Genomic DNA, 22,387 nt, shown 5'->3' with positions numbered 1-22,387 from the left:
AATAAAGAATAAAGAAATATTTAGTTTATGGTTCTACATGTAAAAAGCTTTTGGATCACCATGTTTTGTTTTGGGGTTTTTGTTAAATCAGATGAAAAACATCAGATTTGCAGCGGTTTGTTTTCTAAAAGTAATTTAACAATTTCAATATTTTTATGGTTTATTGTCATACAGAACCTTTTAGCTCAGGTTGTGCAGATTTAAGGGATGTTTTAAGTTTTAATCATAAATATGAAATTTTCTTTAATTTTCAGAATTTTAAACCCTTAAAATACCATGTTTTTGTCATGGTGCCGCCATATTTTTATGGGGGAAAAAAGAAAAAGAATTATTTCCGGTATACTGCATGCAAAGTCGTTTTTATCGTCACAGCCTGGGAAATGTCCATTGAAAATACTCCAAGAAATGACATCATGAAGTTCAAAAGGGGTTAAAATGTCTAAAAAGAACCTGACCAATGTTACATTTATATTTTTGTGTACTTTTGTCATTTTTGAAATATTTCCCTCTTTTTTTTTTTCAGAAAACAAATTCAGAAAGACAACATCACGTTTCACTCCAACGGCACCGTGTCCTACAGGGAGTACAGGCGGTACTTCTTCGAGCCGAGCATGTCCTCGGGGAACGAGTCCGACGTCGTCACGATTCCGAACATGCTGGTGCTGGTAAGAAATCAATTTAACCGCATCGACTCCTTCGCCGTCTTGTCTTCCGTGTTTCACTCTCAGCCCACGTGTTTTCAGGGCGCCGCGGTGATGATGGAAAACATGCCCTTCGCCGTGCGTTTGATGATCAGCGCCACCTTCAAGACTTTCAAAGAGGGGCCCTTCCTGACCAAGACGGTGGGGGAGCTGATGTGGGGTTATGACAGCGGACTGGTGGATTTCCTCAATAAATACCTGCCCGGCATGCTGCCCTCCTCGGGGAAGTTCGGCCTCTTTGCCGAGGTGAGTCTTTCAAAAAGTTTCGAGTCAATGTTTATGACCTCGAGTCAAATGTCAGGAATGACGGAGACTAAAAAATATTTGAAGGAAGCTGAGCAGAACAATGTTTAAAGGATGTAATATAAAAATTAAAAATAAAAACTAAGGGCCTGTTTTAATATCACACACACTCGGTTTGCTCTGCACACAAAATGCAATTTTCCAAATCAAGCTTTAAAAAAATATTACACCTGTAAATGATTTTCTGTGTTCATTGAGTTTATTTTGGTAAACAACATCAGTCCCCATCCTAAATATCAAATATTCATTCATTTTCATATTTTAACTCTTTCAGTGCCAGGTTTTTGTCATGATGCCATTATGTTTTTAAATGAAAAAAAACACAAAAAAATGAATTATTTTTAATATACTGCATGCAAAGCAGATATTTTCTGATTATCAGTGATGAGCAGCAACATTGATTTTAATACATTATTATTTTTTAATATCTGTATATTAAACACACTGACAAGAATAAAAATGTCTCTCATGTCTCCATCTGCTGGTGAGTAAACTAAATGTTGCAGCCACTCACATATTTTACCAGCATTTGTGTCGTGGCTGGTGCTCATTTCCAATTCTGATTGTTGCAGCAAAAAATTGGTCATGGTTGACCTTTAACTTCAGGGCCAGTATTGCTCCAAAAATTATTCAATTAATCAATATGTTTTCCTAAGCAAAATCGCTAAAATATTTGCTGATTTCTCTCTCTGAAATTTGTTGCTTTTCTGTTTTTTGTGATTGTAAATTGAATTTCTTTGGGTTTTGGACTCAGGTAGATGAGGTGTTCAACTTAATCTTTATTCAGTTCAACAATCCAAAAAATTAGCAAGTAATTGGTAAAAAAAAAAAGAAGAAAGAAAAAAATCAAGCAAAAAAAAGTATAATTCTGAAAAAAAATCTCTTTTTTATTTAGCTTTTTATTTGTTAATAAAATTGCTAAATCTACTACTATGTCTTCTTCTAGAAATTTACCTAAAATGTGTTGAAAAAAATAAATAAATAAAAATAAATCACTATTTGCTGATTCCGCTCTCTGAAATGTGATAATTTTTTGCTGTTTTTTTTCTAGTTTTTTTCTCTGATTGTATATTGAATTTTCTCTCTTTAGTTCAACAACTCCAACACTGGCCTGTTTACCATCCACACCGGACAGGACGACATCAGGAAAGTCCACAAAGTGGACTCCTGGAACGGCCTTACGGAGGTGAGACGTGGACATGTCGGCTGCAGATTTAATGTGTGTTTTGGACCCTGCTGACTGTCCTCTGTGCCGCCAGCTGCCCTACTGGAGGACGCCTCAGTGCAACATGATCAACGGAACAGCTGGACAGATGTGGCCGCCCTTCATGACCAGAGAGAGCACGTTACCGTTCTACAGCCCCGACGCCTGCAGGTGAAACTCCTCCCGCTCTTTCTCGCGTCTTTCCCTCACCGGTCTTTTCGCAAACTCACGACGTGTTTTTTTAGATCGATGGAGCTCGTGTACCAGCGTGACGGAGAGATGAAGGGTATCCCTCTGTATCGATTCGTTGCACCGAAGACGCTGTTCGCCAACGGGACGGATTACGCACCCAACGAGGGCTTCTGCCCCTGCAGGCAGTCCGGGCTGCCCAACGTCAGCAGCTGCAGGCACAGTGAGTGAACATCAGCACGCCTGAATTCACACTCAGAAAACTAAATATACTTTTAGATTTTTAGAGTTTTTATCCTACAAAAAAAGTACATACGTGTATCTTCATCTTCATTTTAACCATTCTGGCCCCAACAACGACCCCGCCCACCCACAGCATCACAGGCTCCAAAAAACTTCAGGTGAAAAAGGGAAAACTGCAAAATTTGATCAAATAATTGTATCAATTATTTCAAAAGCAGAAAGACAGAGGAAAAGTATCGGACTGGTACAAGCGTTTCATTTTTTAAAAAATTCTTCTTATTATTATTTTTTATTTTAACTTGATCCTATCTTATCTTGGCTCTTGTCTACTGGGATTTATTTGAAAAAAAGGAAATTTAAGTGTCTATTTTGTAACTAATGCTTGGTGCTTCATTCAAACTTTTTTTCCGCTGTGGAGAAAATTGTGATCACGCTGAATAATAACAATTTGGGGTTTCTTTTGACAGACTCTCCAGTCTTCATCTCTCATCCTCACTTCTTTAACGCCGACCCCGTGCTGCTGGACTTCGTGCAGGGCCTCAAACCGACAGAGGAAGAGCACGGACTCTTCATAGACATCCACCCAGTAAGTACACACACACACACACACACACACACACACACACAACACACACACACACTGACTAACTGTTGGCTCACATCATTTGCATGAAAATAATTAAGTGATAACCCTGAAATAATAATAGTAACTTTAGTGCGGTGGCTGCAATAGAAATAAAGCTGCTGATGTTTTGAACATCCGTCGCCATGGTTACCAGAGTGTCATCGCCAGAGAAGTCACAAACGTTCTGCATCTTTTCTTTTTGTAAATTTTAACCCAATAGTGCTTCATTTAACTTAAATGTTATAGTACCAGTAGTGTATTCAACTTTATTTAACTTGATTTTAACTGCAGTTAATTCCATAATTTTGTATTTAAGTAGTTAAAATTAGTTTAAAGGAGATTTTAAATATATTGACGTGTTATAGCCTTAAACTATCGTGACATTTTTTTAAAAGTCATATATATTAGACTTTATGTCACATCCAAACTCCACTCTATTTTTGCTCCTCAGTAACCTTACGTGAGGAAAATTTCCACTTCTCATTGTCAAACGTATGTTACCTTTTTAAAGTGCTTTTTAAAACTTTTAAACCCCAGAAAATTGGCTCAATTTTTTTGGTTAAACGTAGGAAGAATAAAATGAGCAACTTAAGAAGAAATGACCCAAAAAATTAGATGAAAATGTATAATTATGATAATCATAAATATAGCTTTTAAACATTTCCCTAGCGTGTATTATTTATTTATTTATTTATTTGTTTGTTTATTTATTAATTTATTTATTTTTTTTATTTTAATTTTTTTTTTTTTTACAGTACAATTGGTAAAGTTGCTCATTGCCTTTCCCCATTTTTTGGAAAAGAAGTCAAACTAACTTTCCCAGTGTTCTCGGGTTTAGATGTTTGTGAAAGGCCTCTGTGCTCAGCACAGGAACAGTGATGTCACTGCAGGTTTCTAAGGGTTAAATACAAGTAAGAAAGTGTTTTACGTACATTTTAAAAAGGCAGTTAACACATGCTCAGTAAAATACTATGATAAATCCGACAAAAGATAATAAAAGTGAAGTCAATAAAAAGCTAAAGTGAGTTTTTTACAGGAGACTGCAGCACGACCCCCCTGACCTTCAGAGTAAAGGTTTGACTGAGTAATGGGCCACTGGAGGATTTTGGGATGTGCACTTTGTATTCTCGAGCTAGCCCACGACAAAAATTTACGTGTGCTCGTTAATTTTAGGAGCCAGCGAGGAGTTTTTAAAACAGATGTGATGTATCTGGTCTGCTGATCCTGTTACGAGTCTGGCTGCAGCGTTTTGGATCAGCGGAGGTTTATACAGGCGTCCACTGCAGTCACCTGACCGGGATGAAATAAATTCATTCATTTCTGTTTCTGAGTTAGCGGTGTTGAGATTATCGTGATTTTGGAAATCTGATTGGTTGCACTTCCATCAGTGGTTGGGAAACGTTGATGTAATGTTGTTTTCGTGGCGCCGTTTGTGTCCTTGAGGTCCGGTGTGGTCATTCAGAGCACAGGTGAAGTGATTACGTATCATAGGCGTGCAATCTTATCATATGCACGTTTTTTATCTTTTTTAAACAATGATCAAAAATCTCCAGTTGCCAGTGGGTGAAAGGTTGCATTTTTTTTCACTGTTTGCATCCAACTTTTTACAATCGTGTTAATACATTATTCAGTTATTTAAATACCGAAGATGAGATAAGACTTTATGATACTCACAGCGGGAAAATTCAGGTTATAGCAGCTCAAGAGTCAGAACAGAGAAATATTCTGAAATATTACAAAAAAATGTAATATCAAATCTATATACAACTTTTACTTACACAGACACTGTATGTACGTGATTAATAGTTGCATTGGATAATACACACATGGTGTTGAGTATATTTACTATAATATAGTGATATAGTCTATAAACATTATTGCACAGAAAGTGGTAAAATATTGCATGTAGGGAATTGCATAGCATGTTACACAGTATAAATATAAAAAAATATATATTTATGTGTGTTATGTTACTATTTATGATGATGATAATGGAAAATTTATTTATATATATATATGTATGTATATATTTTAAGTTAAATATATAAGGGCTGTAAAACAATGATTTTTTTAAAAATTGTGATTAATGGCCCAAGAAATGTAAGAACTATACACGTATCCTTTATTTGTAGTACAATTTTAAATATATAAATAAAACCATTATGAATATAGTTTTTCCGGACATATTCCCTTTATTTGGATAATCCCAGCCCCCCACCCTAATTTTTATTTTCTTTTACTAATTTCTCACAATTTGTGGGACATTTCTAAGTTATTTCTTGGACATTGGTCATTCCCCCTTTTTTTTTTTTTTTTTTTTTTTTTTTTAAGAAATCATACTAATTTGCTCAGGTTTCAATGAGTTTATCGCGATTAATCACATTTTTTGATCACATTTTCAATTCCATTATTTTGCATTTCAAAGCTGTTCGACATGTTTGCTGTATGTTTTAAACAAAGTCACACGTGGTTGATAAATTCGTATAAAATCGTATTTTCGTTGAGAAATTCAGCAAGAATGAGACTCCGGTTTAAAGGAAGTGACTCAGCCAAACTGTCCATCATTCTGCAGTCATCGCTAAGCGAAGCTGATAATCATTATCACATATTTGTTGGTGTTTACCTGCTGCTGGTTACATCAGTTAACTGTCTCTGAGAAGAACCTGAATGAACCCAAAGATATCGGACTTTATTGCTGCTCAGTAAAACAGTAAAAGCGGGAGACTGATAAGTTTGAAGGCACTCTGCCGTAATTCAGGTCGCCCTGAACTCCTTATACAACCTCTGCAGCTTATTTGGCTGCAACCTTTGTGGAGATAAGGTAATTGGAAATTGTTCTATTTCTCCATAATTGCAGTTGTTTGTGCATTAAGGGTTGTTAGAAGACTTTCTATGGCTGCAATAAAAAAGTTTGTTGCCGTGCAATTTACAGCTTGTGCAAGATGCCTTCCAAGCAGAGGATGAATTCAGGAAGACTGATATCAAGTTAATAATTTAATCACTTGGCGTGGGTGTAAATATTTCAAGGAAAAACCCTAGGTACATGTTGGGTGTGACATCTTCACACTGCAGCTGATATTCCTTATGGGCCCAAATCGATGCTTACCGAAGTGGGTGATCGAAAAAGTTCTTTTAAAGATTTAAAAAAACTTTAATGTCTATCACATAGTGACAGAAAATTACCTTCTAAACTAAAGAAACATTCACACCCATCAGACTCACATATAATCACACAAACAGCTACTTTAAAACGTAGCACCTATGTAGCCTCGTTTAAAATGCGTGTTGCAGTCGCTGTAAGTTGTCTTGTCTTTGTCTTTCAGTTCGAAAAGTTGAATTTTTAGTAGCGTTCTGCAGCTCTGTTGCTCCGTTTCAGTGGATTGGACCAAAAACGTTTGCCCACTAATTGGCGACCCCAGTTTTTGCCTGAAGAGGTGAAAATTTTGCATGGAGGTCAAGATTAGAGTTAGAGTAGATATTGTTGAAGATTTTGGATATTATAATATCGTAAAAGTATCGTACAAGTGTTCTGTTTTTCCGGTTTGAAATAATGTGATTTTGATGCCTTTGTGACAAACGTAGCCTTTGCCCCACGCGTTATGTTGTTGGGTTGTGTGGTCATAGGCCAAAGGTAAGGTCACTGTGACCTCTTTGTCTCATTTTTGTGAAGGCGATTTTTTTTTTTTTTTAAATTTGGCACAAACGTCTACTTGGGTTTAACGATGAGCTGAGTAGAATTTGGTGTTCAAATGTCAGGATCACTGTGAACTCATCTTTCTTATTCTTGTGAAAGTGACATCTCAAAAGAGCCATGAGAAACTTTTTCTCAAATTTGGCACGAACGTCCACTTGGATTGAAAAATGAACTGATTAGGATCTGGTGGTTGAAAGTCAAAGGTCAAGTTCAATGAGACCTTGAAATCCATCTGATTTTTGTAAACACAATATCTCAAACCTTAAAGGGATTTCTTAAAATTTGGCACAAATGTCTACTTGGACTCAAGAATTAACTGATTAGAAATTGAGGTCAAAAGTCAATGTCATGGGACCTTGCATCATCTCATTTTCATGAATCCAGTATCTCAAGCAGGCCATGAAGGAGTTTCCTCAAATTTGTCACAAACATCCACTTTGACTTACGAATGAATTTTTTAGATATTGGTGGTCAAAGATCAAGGTGAACGTGACCTTTAATCCATCTCATTCTGGTGAACACAATATCTCAAGAACACCTTAAGAGGAATTTCTTGAAATTTAACACAACGTTTGCTTAGTCTGTCCTCTCGTCGGTTGATTGATGTCTGAAAGCACCTTTTCCACTTTGTTACGTAAGCCTCATGATTTGCTTGTTTCGTTTTTTTTGGTCTTTTTTATACTCCAGAGGAGACAGAAGGATTTAGTATAAAGAACAGTACTGTAAAGAAATCACATCTGTAGTGTCAGCTCTTATGTTTTTTGCCATAAGCTGCATTCTTCTGTTCAGCCCTCCGACTTTATCCCGCTAACTTCAGCTCATATGAACGTCTGATCAGATCCACATGTACGGACCGGAGCTCTGAGGCCCGTCTTATACACATGTTGAGCTGACATCCCTAAAAGTAAACAATGATTGCTTGTATATTTGCATTCACATTTTTCTGCGCTGTATAACTTCAACACCCAAATATTTTCCAAATCTTCCTACAGAAATTTCAATGCAAACATCTGGGAGAATGTTGATCATGTGTGAAATTTATAAAAAATGGAGCCAACGTGGTTTCAGCTTGGGCTGGGGCACCGTCAGAAAGCTGTACAGTGGGTTTGTTTTTCTTAGCTTATTAAAATGAAACAAACTGTTTCTGGACGATCTGGAAAGATTTCCAAAAACACAAAGTTTAGGTGTTTAACGAGGGAGCATAGATGTGTGGCAACAGGGGTCGTTGAACATCAACAAGAGTTGAGTCTCACTGTGACTCATGTTCTGCTGCTCCGTCTGTGCCCAGAGTATGCTCTGCACTCCGACAGTGTGATGCAATGAATAGCTGAACAGTACATGTATATTTAAGCGCTCCAAAAATAGAAAATCTCGTTGTGGCGGCACATGTCTGAGAGTCTAGTCTTTGCTCATTAGCATTTTTGATATTTGCAACATGCTGTCACTTGTGTATCAAAGAGGAGGATGTACCTGTAAATGAACAGCTTTACTTTGAAGGTAGACTCTGTAAAAGCACTGCAAAAATCAAGAACATAAATATAGAAAAGTTATAAAAGTAAGGAAGATTACTGCAAAAATCAAGAACATAAATGTAAAAAACTTCAAATCTAAATGCGACAAAGAAACATCAAAAAATAGCAAATATGTACATATGTACACTGTGCATTTTTACATTGTTTTATTTACATTTACATTCTTTCGGTCACATTAAATGTCCTAATCGAGCTTTGGCTGTGGCTCCACTAAACCGTGCATGGAAACAGAGTGAGCGTCTGGTGTATAATTAATCGTCACTTTGATGCTTTTTCGTGACTTTCACAGACAAAAAAATAAAATCTTTGCACGCTGGTGGAAACAATCTTTATTTGATCTTTGTCCGGTCTTTGTAGCTTTCAGCTATTCTGCCGCTTTGTCCCCAAACTTAAGATATCCGACAATTTCACAACATTAAAGAAAAGGAAAAAGCTTTCAGACATTATTTGGAATTACAGACAGGAAGGAGTTAATTCGCCAGGTGCTTCTTTCAAAGGAAGTCACTAGAGGGCTCTAAAAGCTGCCAAATCTTGTGAGAAAGTTGCGACGTGCAGCCTGCGTCGGACAGCCTCTAAACGTTTACTTAATCTATACACGTTACGTCCGTCTGTCCTTGATTGCTGCAGGTGGTGACGCGTGCCAGATTAAAAATAATCTCCGTGTGAATAGTTTGTGCCAGGATGCGGCTCTTTGAAACCTTGACTGTGTTTATTATTTTATTGCAAATCCTCTTTGTTTTTTTCTTCTTAACAGTAGAAAATGTTGTCTGGGGCTCGGGGGCATTTCATTTCCTGCAGGGTCAAGCATTAAGTGGTTGATTTCCGTCCCTCGCTCGCCAGATGTTACCAAACATGAAAGTCTGGTGTTTGTGAAGACGTCTGAGGAGACCTTGAAGGAGAGAAGTCACAATAGAGTCAAAGCCATTCGTACAAAAAGATTTTTAGAGGGGGCTGATATTTTTAAAAGAAAACTTAAGACCTGCCTTTTTAGTTTGGCTTTTAACTGAATTTTACCTTTTTATTTTTTGACTGATACATTTTAGTCTATTTTACTAGATGCTGTATTTAAAAAAATATATTTTTAGCTATTATTTGTGTTATTTTATCCTTTCATTTTTTACTTATTTATTTTAAATTTTATCAACTATTAAAGGTTTTTTTTTTTTTTTGATTTGAGATTTTTCTTATGATAAATTTTTTTATTTTATTTTTTTTATCTTTCTGTTTATTGATTTTGTGCTGCCTCTGGTGTTTCCTCACAGTTTTAATGAGTTCTCTTATTTTAGCTCTTTAAATATTTGCGAAGTCTTGCTTTTCACCATGTGCTTGTGTACTTGTACTTGTGCTTGTGTACTTGTGTGTGTGTGTGTGTGTGTTTGTGATCATATTGTATGATCTGCAGCATACAAAGCAGATGTTGTCGCTGATAATGGTGTTTGCCAGAGGACAGTTTGAGAGAACGCAGACGTGTGTTTTGGCCTCTGCCAGCTACAGACAGTTCAGCACTTCATAAATAAGTGACTTAATTCAGCTGCCGCCGAGCGGAGGGTCTGGACTGAGTTGCATCTCAATTTGTTCTGCCAGAAAAACAATCTGTTCTTCTCAAAAACGCTCAGAGCGGCAGCAGCAATTCTGCCATTGTGATGCAGTTTGCCGAGGTTCCAGACGCTGATTTTATAACTGTTTGTTTCTCGAAAACAGGAAAACTGGACCTGCTTTTTCTTTTTCTTTCTTATTTTTGTAAATAAAAAGAGGCCAGGGGCCAGTCGCAGCAGCCCCAATACATGTTTTTCAGATTTTAGGACATCTTTAGGATTTTTAGAAATGTAATTGTCAAAGTTAAAATCCTGAAACCTGCTCTAATGATTAGTCCTATTGATGGATGGTGATGTCAGTCAGTCCGTCACTTACTGGATTTTAAGACATTTCTCAGATTTTAGAGCATTTCTAGGATTTTGGGCCGTTTTTAGGATTTTAAGATGTTTTTGGGAATTTAGGAAGTTTCTCAGATTTTAGGATGTTTTTTATTTTAGGACATTTCTACGATTTTTAGGGTATTTCTTGGATTTTAAAACATTTTTTAGGATTTTAGGACATTTCTTAGATTTTAGGACGTTTTAGGTTTTTAGGGCATTTCTTGGATTTTATGATGTTTCGAAGATTTTGTGACTTTTCTAGGATTTTAGATGTTCTTTGGATTTTAGGACATTTCTCGGATTCTAGAAAGTTTCTAGTTTTGACGGGTACTTCTTGGATTTAAGGCTGTTTCTAGGATTTTGGGACATTTCTAGGATTTGGGTCTTAGCTAGGCCCTCTGTTGGGGGATGCGAAGGATCCTCCACTTTGGAAAAACAAGCTCTGTTTTGATGCTGCACTCTGGCACCTTATGTATACTAAAAGTTAAAAAAAAAACATTGAATCACTTATCAGGGGCCAGATTTGGTCAGCGGGTCGTAAGTTTAGTATCACTGCTGCAGACTCTTAGACTTGTTGACACATTCATGTGTCCACACACTTTTGGCCATGTCGTGTTCGCTGTTTCAGATGAACTCCAGAAATAACAGAAATAACTCAAATCTCAGCGGGTCTTTTGTAAAGAGCCGTTGGCAGCGATGAGGACAAATGAGGACAAAGTTTCTTTATGTCACGTCGCGCGGCGGAGGCCGTGTGTGAAGTTTTTGAAGTTAAACTTGATTGCCTCCTTAAAAAACTATCTAAACATAAGGATATCCTTCTTTTGTGTACTGCATTTGCCTACATGGGAACTTCATTTTATAGCCGCGTGGATGTTTAACATCCCGGCAGAATTTCTTTAAAATGGACATGGCATGCTTTTTTTATTCCCCAGAGTGAGATTGAATCATGCGTGTTTTTGTGTGTCCTGCCAGCTGACGGGCGTCCCCCTCAACGTGTCCATCCGTCTGCAGCTCAACCTCTACATGAAGAGAGTGTCGGCAATCACGTAAGGCTTTTTCCCAGATGTACCATCATGCCAACAGCATTTGTCGTGCATTGTGTTTTTGTCTATAAGACACTTCCTGCTTTTCTTTAAGTTCACCCTGTAACCTTGTTTGACTTTTGAAGCCGCGTGTTTTTTTGTCCTTGCAGAGAAACTGGCAAGATTTCAGAGGTGGTGATGCCGATGATCTGGTTTGAGGAGGTAAGTTGTTCGTTTTTCAAATATAACTCTTAAAAGAAAACTGGTGGAGCAGGAAAGGGTTTTTACTTCTCTAGTCCCAGTGTCCCCAGTGTGTCCAAACTGTTGTCCTTGTTTGTGTGTAGCTATTGTTCAGATCATTTTGTGCCTTTTCTATTACACATTATTTCACACTGACTCTGGCTCGGTTTCTGCAAGAGTTTCCAGAGTTTGTAAAACACAAAATGTTCTTATTTTGACCTGGACGACTCCCGCAGAACACAAAATCACAACATCTGCATCAAATTAAAGTATGTAATACCAATTAATGTCAAAACTACAAGGAGGAGAAGAAGAAGAACTCACATCTTTTATTTAAGTCAAAGCAGCAAAACCACAGTGAAGAAATGTTGTTATAAGTAAAAGCATCAAACTTAGAGGTTTTTACTCGAGTAAATGTACTCATTTACAGTTCATCGCTGTAAAAAACAAAACGCTAAGATTCAGTAAGATGCTTGCGATGTGTTTAGTTGAATTTATTGAAACTTGTGCTCAAATCAGCTGTCTGTGTGAAGTGATTTGCACTTTTTATGCAATTTCAGGATTTTGTGTTTTAAAAATAAGACGATAAACGTGTCAATTTGTCCTTTTTCCGTTACAGCTCTGCTGTGAAAACTGAAGCAAAACTCCTTTAAAATACTGGAACGGCTAAAAAAATCTGTTTTCGTGCTCACTCAAATTTATTTATTTATTTTTTTTCAAATATTTTGATTGAATTTTCTGCAGACATGCAAAGTCAGCGCAGCAAATACAGAACGTGGTAATGTGTCTCTGTCGGACAGAACAGAAAAAAGAACAACTGCCCTTCCCATGGCCCCATGAAATTTAATTTATTTTAATTTGACTTAATTTAATTTAATTCAAAGTAAATACAGTATGATGAGGTTATAATCTGAACCAAAAAAGGTAAATAAAGGCTTCCTTTCTAAAAAGAAACTGGACTTTTCTGTCACAGGGACGTTTCTCAAAACATAAACATTGACAAGACAAAGGTCCATCAGATGGAAACGGCAGCTATTTAAAAAAAAAAAATCAATGCAGAGGTTATCAGCGTGCAGGGGGAATTGATTTTTTTCTTCAGAACTGATTCTCTGCATCACAAAGAGACAATCCTAATCTTGTCATAAACCACAACGCATTCTCATTTCCTGCTTTTATTTCCTCCTCAGAGCGGCTACATCGACGGCCCCATCCTCAGCACCTTCCACACGAACCTGGTGGTCCTTCCTGCAGTGATGGAGTACATGCAGTACGCCTTCATCGCCCTCGGCCTCGCTACGATAGTCATCGCTGCCCTGATGCACCACAGGCTGAAGGTGAGGCCGCCACACAGCGTGCACGTGCGTGCTCGCTGCTGTTACGCTTCCTTAACTGCATGTGGCATGTCGCAGAGTTACTCATGTTCTCCCAAAAAAAACAGAAAAAGGAGCAGGAGAGACCTCCCTGAGGGAGCTCTGATCTATAGTAAGAGTGGAATAATTTATCTTCAACATATTTAGAGTTTAATCTGATTTTGATTTATGTTGGAGCAACATCAAATGTTTTTGCATTTGCATTTTGTTGGGGACTATTTTCAGCAGCGGATTAATCCACATTTGGTGCTCTAGTGAGTATTCATGTCGGCAGGACGGTGTTTGTGGGACTGATAGAAATATAATCTCTGCTGTGAGTGTTTATCGTAAAGATGAAGTGGCTCAGTGCAATAATAAATCTGCAGTTTGCTTTTATGATAAATAAAATTGATCGTGCTCATACAGGTATAATATCAGGTTGGCAACCTGCTATTTGACAGACATTACATCTGGCTTCTTCCTGTTAAAACCTTATTAAAACCCGACAGGACCAGACAACCAGACTCCAGTCCCGCACTCATAATCAGGAACCCGGAGCTCACTCACAGCAGATGACATTATTGGACGAGAAATGTCCTAAAATTATAAAAACATCCTACAATCCTAGAAATGTCCAAAAAACCTAAAATGTCCTTAAGTCCTAGATATGTCCTCAAATCACAGAAATGTTGTAAAACCCTAGAAATCTCCTAAAATCCTAGAAATGTGCTGACATATGCAAATGTCCCAAAATCCTAGAAATGCTCTAAAATCTTGGAAACATCCTAAAGTCATAGAAATGTGCTAAAATAATAGAAATGTCCAAAAACAAGAGAAACGTCTAAAAATCCAACAAATATCCTAAAGTTCTAGAAACCTCCTGAAAATCTAAGAATTTCCTAAAATCCTCGAAATGTCCCAAAATCTGAAAAAAAGTCTAAAAATAAATTTGTAGAAATCTGCTGAAATCCTAGAAATGTCCTAAAATCTGCGAAATGTCCTAAAATTATAAAAATTATAAATACGTCCTAAATTCGTAGAAATCCGCTGAAATCTTAAAAATCTCCTAAATTCTTAAAATTGCCTCAATTGTTCTAAAATCCTGGAAACATGTATGGGGCCGCTGCGACTGGCCCCTGGCCTCCTCTCACTTTGCAGAAGTGGCCCCCCAAACAAAAACACTGAGTCTCCGTGCTGCAGAAAATGAAGCATTCCTTTTTTAACCCCTTCAGGCAGCCGCTCCTGCTCCTCTGCTGTTTTATATTAATTTGAAACTCCAACAAAAAACTTTTTCTTCCTAAAAACTCGAGCGCTTTTGACGCACTGAACAAAGAGAGTCAAAGTTATGGTGTGTCAGGTGTCGCTCCGGCTGATTGTTTATTGTCGCGCTGACGCGGTAGCAGGACGAGCTCAGCGGTCCTGTGACGTTGTGTCATCCTTGTAGTAAATTTCACGCTGAATTCGAGCGTTTCTGGTTGTTTTGCGTGAGTCAGGACAAGTTTGACCCCTTTAATGATCGAACTCTGGACTCTTACGTACACATTTAGACTTCAGTGTATGTTTTTATTGTGCAAACATAGAAGTGACCGTGCAGAACGCTTTTTCACCGAAAAAGGACAGAAGACACCAGAGTGGCATCAGTCTTCTCTTCCAGCTTTTATCAAAACACAAAATGTTTCTCAAACGGTTCATTAAGAAAATGTCAAGTAGCAGCGCGTCCGTGATGTCTGCGTCATCAGTTTGAGTCAGGTGATGTGTTATGAAACGTGTTTGAAACGGTTCGATGTTGTATAGTATCATAAAGTAGCCAATCATTAAAGTTAATGAGTGTAATCTCAGCCGGCGTCTCACTGTCACAACACCGCTCTAGTTTTTACAGTCTGACCCGATCAGCAGCAGGCGCTCAGTGTCCCATTCAGACCGCCGATACAACCTGTTTTTAAAATTCAGCGCTGGTTCAGGTTTAAATATCGTGATTAAAAGTGGGTTTCAATGTTTTTGTGTTTGCAGAGGTCTCGCACAAATGTGACAAAGATTTCCACAGGATTCGAGAACCCTGGGGTGTGTAAAACTTTGTAACGGACGACGAAAAATGACTCAAGTACCAATAAATAAATAAATAAATACAGAAATGAAAAAAATAAGAATAAACATAAGGATAGATACAGTTATTTAAAAAAATAAATGCATAAATGTATAAATTTATAAATAAATAGAAAAATAGATAAATACAAGGATACAAGGATTAAATAAATGCTGAAATAAATGAATGATGAAATTATTTATTAAGATATATAGATTGATGCATTAATAAGAAAAAGTTGATTTTTAACTAGAAATTCATAAATAGATATCTTAAATTTAAATACTTTTTCTATTTTTGTGTGCATGCTGAGGAGATAAAATGTTTATTATTTCAGCATTTATTTATGCATTTATTTCCATCTCAGCGTTTATTTCTTGTTTTATTTAATTATGTTCATATTTATTCATTTATATTTTTATATGTATATTTATTTAGTGGTTCACTGATACATTTTTCGTCCTCAATCCACAATAACATTTGAATCATCCAAATCCAAAGTATTTTGATTTAGATTTTGAACTTTGGTTATCAGCTTGATTTTTGAGTTGTTTTCCTTTAAGATGAATCAGTGCAGAATATTCGCTCGATTTCTTGAAGGTGGTACCGTTATTGTTCACTCAGTTGGGTTTTTAACATGTTTTATCAGATTTCCATCTTCAGCGAGTTGAACAATGAGTATAATAGTCCCATATTTAAATAGTATATTATATATTTATTCATTTATCTTTATGCCTCAGCGCTGGTGACAGTCTCGGCTGGAGGCATTATGTTTTCTTGTAAACACGATACCTCATGAAAGCCTCATGGGAATTTCTTCAAATTTGGCACAAACATCCACTTGGACTCAAGGATGAGCTGACTAGAATGTGGTGGTTAAAGGTCAAGGTCACTGTGATCTTGCTGCTATCTCATTCCCATAAACCCAATATCTTAAGAATGCGATGAGGGAATTTTAACAAGTTTGGGGCAAACGTCCACTTTGAGTCAAGGATGAACCGATTAGATTTTGGTAGTATTAGGCCAAAGATAAAGGTCACCATGACCTTCTCTTTGCCATTGTTGTAAACACAATATCTCAAGAACACCTCAAGGGAAATGTCTTCAAATTGGCACAAACGTCCACTTATACTCAATGATGAACTGGTCAAGGTCACAGTGACCTTGACTGTTGCATTCTTGTGAATAGGGTATCTCAAGAACACCTTGAGGGAGTTTCTCTAAATTTGACACAAACGTCCATTTAGACTCAACAGTTAACTGACCAGAATTTAGTCAGTTAATTTCCTCTCGTTTTTTCCCTTATGTCTGGCCCCAGTACTCCTGTGTGGGATGGTGGCTGTTTATAGTTGGTCCAGGTCTTGTGTTTTCTGGAGGAACAGAAAGAAGAACCTGCCTTCATTATGTTGCATTTGTTGATGCGTCTCTTAAGTCTGATTCAATTTCAAGCCCTTTTTCTGTATAACAGATTTCAAATTCCAACTTTTCTCTGCTTTTTTATCTCATTCAGTTCTGTTGCATGATAATCAGTCCATTTAAAAAAGCCGCAGAAGCCAATTAACAGGATGCCTTCACATTTAATTGTCAATGATGATGTTAAAAAGACTAAAGGTGAACTAACCAATCGCACGTCGTCTTAATTAACTGCATGAACGAATCAACCGTCACCAGAAAATTCTCCTTGCATGAATATCTCTGCACATACTTCATTTGAAAGAAAACCAAATGCTGCGCGGTTTTCGACCACGCAACCGCTTCAATCAAACCCGAACCTACTCGTAATCAGTTGTGTTATCTGATTGGCTGATGTTTGAGACAATTTGGTCGTCTTTTAGGCCTCCGATAAAGAGCGGGTAAAAGACGCACACGCCCACGAAACAAAGGAGAAATGTATCAAATAATTCAGGTGGGTGCACACAAAACGGCATACACATGTATATAAATGAACTCATGCATTTTGTTCAGTTGTTGCTACAAAGACGACCAAACGGAGAATTAAGAGTTCGGTTTAACAGCATGTGTTTATATGTGCAGTGGCTCCTTTTTTATTAATTTTAACTTTTGAAATATTTATTTATCATTCAAATTGATTTATTCATTTTTTTATATTTGTTTATTTATTTTTAAGATGTATAGTGATTCCTTTTTTTAATTTTAACTTTTGAAATATTTATTTATCATTTAAATTTATTCATTCATTTTTTTTTACATTTCTTTATTTATTTTTAATATGTGTGTTCCTTTTTTTTAATTTAATCTTTTAAAAAATATTTTTAATTTTTTTTATTCCTTTAGTCATTCATTTATTTTGTTATTTTTATTTATTTATTTTTTTAAATGTGTAGTAGTTCCAAGCTCACTGACGAGGTTGTGATCAAAGTTGTAGAAACTGCTCAGTGAGTCAGTAAAGTTATAGAAACCGTTGATGTCCACACTGTCGTGGCCTGCAGGTTGAAACATGAAAGCAGCTTTCATTTTTGGGGTTTCACACCTCAGTTTATGATTACTGACTTTGTGTAAAATCCTGAGTCAGGCACTTTTTGAATCATCCCAGAAACTTCCCATCGTTTGATGCACTGAAGTTCATTGAATGACGTGCGTGTTTACTGTGTGGCCAAACAGTGATGTAGCAGTGCGCGTCATATGAAACTGAATTTATTGTGCTCGTATAAGCGTAATATCAGGTTTGCAACCTGCTATTAAGCAGACCACGTCTGGCTTCTGCCTCTTGACTCATCATGAGATTGTTTGCGTGGAAAAAGTGTGAGAATACGTTCTGCGAACACCCACGAATACCAAAACCAGTAAAACAGCCATGCAAGTCGTGTTTTGTCCAAACAGACCTGGAGTCACGATGAGGACACTAAAGTTCACTCACAGAGATCTTAAATGATAGAGCAGAAAAAAAATTATATTTCTTGCTCCTGAGTGAAACTTGAAGAAATGATATTCTTAATTGTGGTTATTATAAGTTAGTTATTAATTGTCAGAACGTGACAACATTTTACAACTCTGAGGTAGACTCAGAATAATAATAATTAAAATAATGTTAATAAATAAAATAGTACACAGATAAAGAAATAAAGTGCATTTATTTTTATATTAAAAATATGCAAGTAAGTATTAAAAAGTTAAAAACACTCAAAAGTAACTCACGAAGATCAGCGCTAAAACAAACGCGCCGTCAAAGTGACTTTATTAGCATCTTCAGAGATTTCGGGGTTACTAAAGTGCACTGAAGTATTAAATCCCAAATCTGAGCCACGTTTTATTGGTCCTTCAAAGTGCCCTTGATGGCTTCCTCTTGGCATCAGAGGATTTCCTGCCGCCATCAAAAGTGACTTTCATTTGTCTAAAAAAAACTGAAGTGACCTTACTAAGCCTTTTCCTAAAGCGCCGCCTAGACTTCCGCTCTGTTTCAGTGTTCGTGCAGATTCACCGCCGTCCCAAAGGTGGAAGTGAGTTATTAAACCCTCCGACGGTGCTTCTGTGGTCGTCATGACGACGCTCGCACAGATCTGCGCAGCTGCTCTTAACAATGAAACCTGCTCAAATCAATATAGACCTTTGAAATTATTGCCATAAAGACGTTAACATGTTAAATGCTACATTGTATTTAGGATCAAATATTCTCGTCTTGGTCGTCTCGATAAGACGGTAGCTGTGTGTATTTTATTGTAAAGTTTTGTATATTTGCAAAAAAACAAGCAAATTACAAACAACAGAGTGAAAAATAAGATGTTTTAAAAAGAAAAAGGAAAGAAATGTAAACTTATATTCCATTTTATGTTATTTATTTATTTAATTTTTATTTATAAATGTATTCATTTATTATTTTTAAGTTTCAACTGCACATAAAAAATGCACAACAATATACAAATATACATCCCCTCATACAGTCACACACTCCCACAGGAAAATAAAATAAAATGGACAATTACAATAATATTAGTATAGTAGTAATTAGTAGTAACTAATAGTAATAGTAACAGATTACAAATCAAATAATAATAATAATAATAATTTTTGATATTGAGCTAAGAGTCTGAAATAAAGTTCATTGAAATAATAAATAAATGAAACAAATAACAAATATCAGAGTAATAAAATAAAATGAGATGAACTAAAATAGTGGGAGTGGGTAGATTTCGGTTTTGCAAAGGCCCGTAGACTCTCGCAGAGCTGATGGAGAGTCAGAGCTGTTGGTCACTGCAGGTGTCTATCGCCCACAGTGTGTTGCAGTTTTGTATTTGTTGTAAGAAAATAGATCCATGTTTAGGTTGCAATAACGCACATCATTTCAGGTTGTTTACCTCAGACGAAGGAGAAGATGAACCCGCAGCAATAACAGTTATGATACTGATCACAAACAGAAATTTCTAAATTAGAAGCTGATGCAGCTAATTACTGAGATTTATTGCAGTTATCTGCAGAAGACGCCTCACTGAGAGGAGTCTGCAGGTTCTCATGACTATTTGTAAAAAAGCTGTATAAATCCAAGCCTACAGCTGGACGTTGATCCAGTTTTAAAAGTGCACGAGGGCGGCTTCGTTCCATTTTAATCCCCCGTTTCCTCCGCTGTCTCTCTGCTCCTCGAGTGGCCTCCGTTTAACCTGTGCTGTTATGTAATACTGCGCGCTGAGGGGAAGTGAGAAATTAGAGCTACTAATGAACCACAGCCACAGTTTCTCACTGTCAGATTTAAGGCTCAGACACACTAAAGCGACATCAGAGAACTTATGATGACGAAGGCCGAATTTTGCGTCCCCTCACGTCACCTGTGCTTGTGTCTTGTGCACTCGAGCGAACCACGACAACAGCTGACAGCCAATTCAGACAAAGAAAAAGACCAAAAACAACAAAAACAACAGCAGCAATAAAACCACAAAAAGAAGTAAATAAGAATAAGTATTTCAACATACTGACTTTGCTGAAAAATACAAAGAAATAGACCAGAAACAACAAACAAAAGCAGTAAAACCACAAATAAAAGTACATAAAAATAAATAATTCAACATGAATTTTCTCAGAAATGTCCGACAAAGGCTGACGAGTGCCAACAATGTGGGACGCACCGCAAAAATTGGGGCAGCAGACGCTCACTGACGGCTGGCCAATAGCTGATTGTTGGTTTGGTGTGTCAGGGCCCTTAAATTTCTTGTAATTTATTTATTTAAGAAGCCATGATGCACAGTATTTCAAATTTAAACAAATGTGAGTGTGCTCCTGAGTTAGCTGGGAGCTATTTTTCTTTTTATTGAAAGTCCCTTGTGTGATGTTAAAATGCGTCCTAAAATAAAAAAAATTTAATAAAAAACTTTATGAAGATACAAGGCGTACATACTTGTCGTGGGTTTTGAGTAATGCATCTCAAAAAATATTTCTTTATCTGCCAAACATGGAAAATTTCATTTAGATTCAAAAATGGGAAACCATTAATGCAATATCAACCTCTGAGCTCATCAGCAACAGTGAATTTAATGGAAAGAGGAGTTCCTGTATTTATGACAGTACTGAAAAACACACCTTCAAGACTTCTAAATACTTTTGTGTACTATGGTACTGTAAGTACTGCAAGTGATGCAGAATTCATGGTACTATCTGCGGCTGCGCTCCATTATTTTTTAGCTGCTTCGTGACAATTTTTATATTTTTTAACCAGATGGCATTTTTCACCAAAAACTGTCTAATGCTCGCTTTTGTTCTGACACAGAGGAGTAAATGTGAAGGTGGCACCACATCAGATGGACACACGAGCACTTCGACCGAAGAGAAAGACCCTCTACTACGAGACGACATGGACTGACGCACACATAAACACACTCACACACACCGTTGTGCACTCTCCGGCGTGCCGACGTTGCTCGAGCATCTTGACCTGAAACTCTGACGCACGGTGCTCTGCTTTGCATATTTCAATAAGACTTGTGCCATATTTTACTATCCTGTAAAGTTTATGACGCTCTCGGACTCAAAGACTCACTCTCACTGGTTTTAGTGTGTTTGTGTCGAGGCTGCCGGGGTTGAGACTGTTTCGTGTCTTTAAGACCGAACGACTGAAGATGCTCTGTCATTTAAAACCACTTTTTTTTTTTTTACAAACAAAAAAAAGAAATTTCCAGTGTGTTCATTTTTGCTCTGCTCCGTGTTCGACGATCACCAGCCGTTGATCTGAAACATTTTATAGTTTTATCACATCATCAGTAGACAGTTACTGTGGTGGCTATTTTTTACTGTGATTTTTAAAAAAATGTTTCTGCATCAACAAGGGAACTAAACGGGCGGAGACTGTCAGGTGTACTGTATTTCACAACCATTGTGCCTTTATCAGGGAGGAAACCTCTTTATTCAGCTTACCTCCGGGTCCTGTTATTTCACGTGCACTGTAGGAGTTTGAACTGAAGATTCAAACACTCCTCTGTCAACCAGTGAGCTGAGCAGTGCGCACGCATTCCTATTTGTATACTACTGTCTTCTGTATGGGTGTGAATGTATGTTTTTGATGCAGTTTGGTGTCAAATGCCTCCTTTATTATAAATAAGTGAATGAATGAAGAGAAACGTGGAGGTAATAAATGTTTCTTTGTTTAAAATCCTATTAATGAACCTGTGATCTATTTGTTCTTATAGTGTTTTTAGGTTGTCCAGCTGTTTATTTCATCTTCCTGAAGGTGATATCTCAAGAACACCTTATGGGAGTATGTTTTTTTTTTAAGATTTGGCACAAACGTCCACTTTGACTCGATCTGAATTGATTAGATTTTGGTGGACAAAGGTCACTTTGACTTTGAGTCTGTGACATTCTTGTTAACTTGATATTTCAAGAAGGCCCTTAGGAGCTTTCTCAAGTTTGGCACAAACGTCCGCTTGGACTCGATCTGAATTGATTAGATTTTGGTCGTCAAAGGTCACTTTGACTTTGAGTCTGTGACATTCTTGTTAACTTGATATTTCAAGAAGGCCCTTAGGAGCTTTCGCAAATTTGGCACAAACGTCCACTTGGACTTGATCTGAATTGATTAGATTTTGGTGGTCAAAGGTCACTTTGACTTTGAGTCAATGACATTCTCGTTAATGTGATATCTCAAGAAGGCCCTTAGGGAATTCCTTCAAATTTGGCACAAACGTCCGCTGTGAATCAAGGATGAACTGATTAAATATTGGTAGTATCAGGTCAAAGGTCAAGGTCATTGTGACCTGGTCTGTCTCATTCTTGTGAACGTGATATCTTAAGAAGGCCTTAAAGGAATTTCTTCAAATTTGGCACAAACGTTTTTTTCTGAGTCA

General features: G+C 37.0%; 1 protein-coding gene across 3 annotated transcripts; it reads left to right on the top strand.

Annotated features, from left to right (window-relative positions):
- Positions 1 to 510: 510 nt before the first annotated feature.
- On the top strand, positions 511 to 21,698 carry scarb1 (scavenger receptor class B, member 1). Of its 3 annotated transcripts, XM_042509252.1 has the most exons (12): positions 511 to 665; positions 744 to 947; positions 2,095 to 2,190; positions 2,264 to 2,379; positions 2,454 to 2,620; positions 3,108 to 3,226; positions 11,380 to 11,453; positions 11,600 to 11,651; positions 12,857 to 13,003; positions 15,029 to 15,079; positions 16,937 to 17,007; positions 20,815 to 20,873. In XM_042509252.1, the coding sequence occupies exons 1-11, from the start codon at positions 612 to 614 to the stop codon at positions 17,000 to 17,002; spliced, it is 1,146 nt and encodes a 381-aa protein (XP_042365186.1). In that variant the 5' UTR covers positions 511 to 611; the 3' UTR covers positions 17,003 to 17,007; positions 20,815 to 20,873. The 3 variants fall into 3 exon arrangements, with proteins under 3 accessions (XP_042365186.1, XP_042365187.1, XP_042365188.1); XM_042509254.1 differs by lacking the exon at positions 15,029 to 15,079 and having other exon boundaries at positions 512 to 665; XM_042509253.1 differs by lacking the exons at positions 15,029 to 15,079; positions 16,937 to 17,007 and having other exon boundaries at positions 20,815 to 21,698.
- Positions 21,699 to 22,387: the final 689 nt, after the last annotated feature.

Source organism: Plectropomus leopardus, chromosome 20 (assembly GCF_008729295.1).
Source record: "Plectropomus leopardus isolate mb chromosome 20, YSFRI_Pleo_2.0, whole genome shotgun sequence".
Taxonomy (NCBI): Eukaryota; Metazoa; Chordata; class Actinopteri; order Perciformes; family Serranidae; genus Plectropomus; species Plectropomus leopardus.
Note: the sequence above shows the minus strand (reverse complement) of the source record. Positions and strands in the feature narration are given on the sequence as shown.